Source organism: Chaetodon auriga, chromosome 7 (assembly GCF_051107435.1).
Source record: "Chaetodon auriga isolate fChaAug3 chromosome 7, fChaAug3.hap1, whole genome shotgun sequence".
Lineage (NCBI taxonomy): Eukaryota > Metazoa > Chordata > Actinopteri > Chaetodontiformes > Chaetodontidae > Chaetodon > Chaetodon auriga.
Window position 1 is genome coordinate 4,887,078 of NC_135080.1, and position 6,656 is coordinate 4,893,733.

At 44.6% G+C, this 6,656-nt stretch overlaps 1 protein-coding gene across 1 annotated transcript in view; it reads right to left on the reverse strand.

The window, feature by feature from the left end:
* Positions 1-6,247, reverse strand: part of LOC143323550 (LHFPL tetraspan subfamily member 6 protein) — a 42,531-nt gene extending 36,284 nt beyond the window's left edge. The window contains exons 1-2 of the mRNA XM_076735447.1: positions 5,968-6,247; positions 4,626-5,143 (exon numbers count right to left, since the gene is read on the reverse strand). Of these exons, the coding sequence (XP_076591562.1) occupies positions 4,626-5,010 (385 nt within the window). The 5' untranslated portion in view covers positions 5,011-5,143; positions 5,968-6,247. The remainder of the gene's footprint in view (positions 1-4,625; positions 5,144-5,967) is intronic.
* Between the last annotated feature and the right edge of the window lie 409 nt (positions 6,248-6,656).

Below are 6,656 nucleotides of genomic sequence, written 5' to 3' on the forward strand. Positions count from 1 at the left end.
AACAGAGCCAATCAACCAGAAAACGAAATGGAGAAGCTTTCCCAGAAGGCAACACAGCCAATTATTTGATAGTTCAGATCAACTGCAGCTTCAGCGGAGGCCGGTGTGGGAAGTATTCAACCAGCACGGCCAACAAGTCTGTGCACAATGTGGAGGCTCGACCCAGTGCGTCGCATTGTTTCCTCCACAAACAAGTCTGGCAAAGCAGCCTAATGCGGTTTCGTCAACTTTTCTTAAATTCCATTTCTACTCTCATTGTCTTTGAAGTTTCAGCAATTTCTTCAATTCTGCTTTGAAGAAAAAAAAACCCCAAAAGCAACTGGCCAAAAGATTCTTATATGTCAAATAAATGACACGTTCGCTATCTGACTCAGACAGACTTCGCATGGGAGCATCCAAAAGCAGAAACGCATAAGACCCACAATTTCTGATCTAATTTCATCAAAGAAAAGTCAGAACCCAGGGGTAATATTTAATGTAAAAGACGTTTAATGTCTGTAATCAATAATAAATGTTTTAGGCCCATCCCACAGCAATGGCCAACATTCTTCCCCAAACTGTGAGGAGATCTTGGTACTTTGCCCGACAACGAAGGGCAAAATTAGACTACAGATTCCCTGCTGACCACATTCTTCCCATATGACAGTGAAATATGCTGCGTTGAGCTATTTCAAACTTTTTCTGGTTTTACATCCCTCGGGGACGCTACACCTCATAGGTCTTGCGCCTCCTCTGAAACAGCAGCAGTTCATATGAAGTCCTCTGCTTGTACCCGACGTACTGTCCCGACCAACTCCCTGAAAAAAGTGCAGCTCGTCATGCATCGTATTGTTTGTCTCGTCATTTCACCTTCAGTTCCAAGCACACAGCAGTTCAACACCTTCTCAATAAAAAAAAAAGCCTATATCCTCCGGCCTTGAGGGGCTGCATCTCCTGACATTTTCATCAAGAGTTAAAATGATTTCACTCCAGCTGACATTCTCTGAGGGTCAAGGCAATTTTTCTGAAAGATTTCAGGCATGTTTTGGAACAATGCTTTATCACCGCCTCTCCTAATGTGACTTGTGATGTTATTTAGGCATCAACTCAACCTTTGGGACCAGTGTTTATTGATCACAGCAGTTTTATTTGATTGACCGTCTTAAAAAGTCAGTGGGGTGTAGTTGTCAGTGAAATAAATTAGGTGTAAATTTGCAATTCATGTTACCAATGACAGCTGGGCAGAATATGACGCAGATGAGTTAAAAAGTGAAATACTTTGATCTCCACAATCAAATCTATATAATGAGAATATCAGCCAGTGCACAGTCTAGGGATAGCTACTTTAATATGCCTTTATAATTTAGCTAAGGGTCTAATACAGACAACCATTTCAACCTGATTTTCCAAAGTTTGCACGTAGCCCTTATTGTCTTTTAGCACAGGAGTTCATGCAAACTTTGACTGCTGTGAACTTCTTTCTCAAACTCCAGCTGCACCACAGTCATTTGAAAGTAAGTAAAGAAAAAAAAAATGGTTTCTGTAAAATATGAAAACATCCTTAAAACATTCAACAATAAGTCAATCTCACTTTTATACGTCCACTCCAGCCAGAAATATCATGACGTGAAAGAAGTATCTCATTAGCCCATTAGAAACAGACTCGTTGAGGCCACAGGCTCACATCACTGGCCTCGTATTTAACTGGTGATAGACTAGACTGGTAATCCAGTCACGCGATCTGCCAAACAGTCAGTCATCTTGAGGCAATCAAATAGCTAAGTGTCAAAGCAAAACTACATTTCAGGTGCAGACTGGGAAGAGTTCAAACAAAAGCGGACACCAAAGCATAAATTAAAGGCAGGTTATTGTGCTGAGGGGAAATACAACATATGTTAAAAGGTACATAGAGGTCTTAAATAGCGCCTGTTGAAAACAAACGTTAAACAGCTTTCTCCCCGCTGTGCAAAGCTCTGCTTGGGGCACCCAAAAGACAAGGAAAGGCTCTGCAGGGGGGTATCAAAATCCCTCACAACAAAATCCAAGCCAAGTCAAGAATCTTTTAATGTCTGAAAATCCCGTCTGCGCCACAGTCGTTTGGAGCCCGCGTCGCTGCATAGCTAAGAAACTACAGTTAAAGCAGTTGTTTAATGTAAGCAGCACAGAGTTCTCGGGCCTTTGATTTATGAGCCAGAACAGTCTCATAGTCTCATATTCAGACTCTAACTCTCTGGCCTGTAGAGGAAATCTGGGCCTTTGCCATTACCAATTAACCAGCTCTGGAACAACTTGCCCATAGTGGACGTGAAGAAAGTAGCATTATAAAAAGGGAAACAACAACACTTACAACAATAATAGTTATTGTTAAAAAAGTTATCCATTCAGTCGGGGCTGCAGCTAATGAGATAAAGCACTGATAAATCCTTACAGCTCTAATCTACTTCATGGGATTGAGATAAATTACACGCAGACACAAAGTGGATGTTTTACTTGTGGCAGCCCAGAGGCCTCGGCCTCTTTGGTAAGACACTCTTCATTAGTGGGCTACAATAGGTGCAGAGGAAACACAAAAAAGACATCAGACGGCGAACCACGAGGCTGCTTTGCAGCTGGTGAATTTGCACGCGCTGCCTCACCGACTGTTCGCCTCATTTACTCCCTCTCCCTGTTTCTGCTAATCGCCGAGATTTGATCATATCTCTAGGCACACATTTCAGCTTCCCCCCTGCGGATCTTTATTTCTCTGCGAGGTTCTCGGTTAATAAGAGGTGAATGCTGAATGTTTCAATCATCAGGTACTGTATTTTTCTCCCTCTTTCCCAGCGTACCCCTCACTCCTTCGACATTTCCACGCTCTTTGTAAGTGATAGAAGACAATACACCGAGGAGCCCACTGAGCTTCACAATTGTGTCACTTCCAATTAGCCCTTCTGAGACATTTCTGCCCTTTGGCTCACCACCATTCAAGTTAAAAAGTACTCAGCAATGGCCCTTGTATTGCACCCCGCCTTCCTTCGCTCTCCCTCCATCTAAATTCATGCGTGTCTGGATTTGTGACTCTGCGAAAGAGAGAAATCGCAAGAAAGACAGACAGGGATTTTTTAATCCTATAACCCAAAATAGCATCTTGCTGTAATGCTGTATGTATGGGGCTGCTGCGAGCTTAAAAGGAGCTCTCCTTACATAAAAGTGCACATTTCTGAATAAACCAGCCAGCTTTCACCTTAATCATCCTCCATATTATACACCATTAATACTGATGTTCCTAAGTAGCTAAGCCTTTTAGAAGTAGGACATGGGATGTTGTGGCGGTCCTCTGTAGATTCAGTCTTCTGAAAAACCTGGCAGCTCTGTCAAATCTGCCTGCAACCTGCTTTTCTATCACATCACTTTTTAAAGCCAAACTGAAGTGATGGGGATTGTAAATAGCAGAGTGGTGAGCCACAGTATGCGAGCAAACGTTTTTGAGTTAATGAGAGGGCTGGAGCGCCGCAGCTTCTTAAACTAGGGCAGAGAAACTTGCAGCTTCAATGGAAGCCTTCCCTCAGACCTCACGTCCCGAGAGAACACATGTGCAAAACCAACAGTACACATAAACAAAGCCGGTGCCGTGTGGAGCCGTGTCCATTTACTGTAATCAAACAAACAAACAAAAAGACATTTCCAAAGCCAGCGCTGCAGTGTGGACGGGACTCTATTTTTGCCAAGAGAATGACAAAGGGCGTGGGTTTCTTTTCAGCTTTAAGGGGTGCATTCTGGATCAAACCCAGAGCACAAAATCGACTGAAATATGTGGGTAGGTCAAATGAAGCTCAGTTTTCCATCATTTCATGTCAAACTAAGAACAAAAGATGTGAACTGATGCCAAAAGTCTGCTGCACACAAGAGGAACAGTAAGAAAAATGACTGGACAGAGTAAAATACAGGAACAGTTATGAATCTCAGCACTGCTCTGAAGCATCTTCCCTCATCACAGTTTATGTTCCTCCATATTTACAATAATTTCCTAAATAGGACCAAAGCCTTAACTGACCAAAGGCCCTTCACAAAATGTGCACAAAACGTTGTCAGACACATTTGGCACCAGCAAACTTTATATGAAATCAACAACCGAGGATGTAAATGTGGCACATTTTAAAATATTCTTTCAAAGTCACTTAATCCAATAAAAGTAATGTACAGCACTGTGCGTGTGTGTGTGAGTGCGTGTGTGTGTGTTGTTTTAAAAATGCATTGACAATTAGATTATCTGAGGAAACAGCAGCTTTTCTGGGCCAAAGGCAGGTTTGTTGGCCAAGAAAAGTTGGCCAGCGGTGTATTATTCATGGCTATGAAGATTTCTATGTCTCCTTGTTGTCTGAGATTTCAAACCAAATTTGTTGAGAAGTTAATTACAGCCAATAAAACCTCCAAGTTCTCTAAAGACATCTTAGGAGTTCTGGACAATCTGTAGTCTCACAGTGCAAAGCAAAGCATTCAAAATATGTGATCTAGTTTAAAACTCCTCAGATCTCTTCGTGGTTGTAATCACAGCCTCTGCACTGCTCAGTCGGAGCAGAACTACCCACTGACCGCGATGTGAAGGTGGGGTCGGGGTTGGTTGCAGGTACGAACACAAACAAAACATCACAGAAACGTAAACTTACCTCCAACAAACTGGATGCCGCCGGCCACACGGCCAATTGTACGAGAGATGAGGTCAGAGATGCAGCAGCCCATGAGGGCCGTGAGCGCCACCAGCAGGAGGAGGCCGCATCCCACGCCAGTCACCACCGTGCAGATCCTCCACTCCAGGCTTGGGATGCCGTGGAACGAGGCGTAACGCCCACACTGCTCCAGCATCACCGTGGCCTGCCTCTCCTCATCCCTCACCGGGTAGGAGCAGCGCCGAAAGGTGCCAAACGACACGGGCTTATCCATCTGCATCCCCAGCAGCCAGTAGGGCATGAAGAAGCCAACGCAGGAGGCAGCAGCACATAGCAGGGACAGCAGGGCCCAGATAAAACCCGTACATGTCAGACTCGATGCCATGGCAAACAGTATGCAGATGGTTCACACAATCACTGAACTAACAGCAGTTTTATGAGCAGTCGCCGTGTTGTGGGAAGCCTCACAGGGAGCATTTAACACGAGCAGCCTTCACCTTCTCAGTGACTCCGGGTCCCTGTAAAGAGGAAGAGAGACATCCGGACTGAGCACTGACAGAGGAATCATCTCTGGGAGCAAGTTGTTGGCTTTTGGAATAAAAGAAACTGACGGGCTGAAAACCAGAAAGCTGTAAGCCAGTCATGACATGTGCAGCTACAATCACTGATATGAAAGAAAGCAGCCAGAGAGCGTTATTCATTAATTTAGGTGTTTCTTAAATGATGAAGTACGCAGATAAATAAAGTAAACAAAACTGGACATAAGTTTCATTAGACATCTAGTTTGTCCAACAGAATTAGAACTTAATTTATACAATATAGCAAAAACAATCCAATAATTACAAAACGCAGGTCATTAAATAAGCAACACAAGTTTGACAAGCTTGGGGCAATGATTGATCTCCATCTTAGTTATTTATTTAAGGCTTTCTCTTTGCTGTAAGAGAAGCTGTTAAGAGAAAATAAAACAACTAATACATCCCGACAAGTAGCCTCTTATTGAAACAACCGGTATTTTAACGCTACTGTGATTTTTTTCCCCCTATTTTTTAAAACAGTGTTAACTCCACTAGTAAACAGCAACGGCATTCCTGGAATAAACTTTGAAGTGATACTGTAGTCACATCACAGTAAAACTACATACGAGGCTACAGCATACTAAGTATGACTAACCCAACGCAAACTGCACATTCAGTGGATTCACCGCCGGAGCTGCCACTACGGGAACATAGTGATTTTTCGTTAGGGGTGACCTCACGGAACACGCTTATCGCAGAGCTCACACCGTCGGAATGTCAATAAGGAAAATAAGGCTGAGAAAAGGAAAAAGGAGAAAGCTTACATGTTGGTAGACCTCCGGAATAAGGAGCGCTTGGTGTACACTGAGAGCTTATTTCCATCTGCTGCCTCCAGCTGTGTTTTGTCGGAAAGCAAACTTTTCTTCAGCCGAGGAAAGGAGCAGAGAAATGTTCGACCTGAGAGCGTAGATCCAAAAAGTGAGCGCGGAATCCGTCCACAAATCAGTTCCTCCTGATCAATGCATTTAACCGAGGCAAAGATCAATTATTCATTCCTGTGCGGTGCAGAAACGTGCGCGGCGCTGACTGACTGGACCCGTTTCCACATTCCTGCTCAGGGAGAGAGAGAGAGGGAGGGAGAGACCGGGAGAGAGAGAGAGGGAGAGGGTGGGAGAGAGAGAGGGGGGGGGGGCAGGGAGAGAGAGAGAGAGAGAGAGAGAGGGAGGGAGAGACCGGGAGAGAGAGAGGGTGGGAGAGAGAGAGGGAGGGGGGGACAGAGAGAGAGAGAGAGAGAGAGAGACAGAGGGAGAGAGACAGAGGGAGAGAGAGAGAGAGAGAGAGAGAGAGGGTGGGAGAGAGAGGGAGGGAGGGACAGGGAGAGAGAGAGAGAGAGAGAGAGAGAGAGGGGGGGGGTGAGAAAGTACTCTCGGGAGGTGACCATCAATCACAGAAATCCCCACCCAGGGGTTGGACTCACCGGTACTCTGTTCCCGACGTGCTACTGATGCATTCA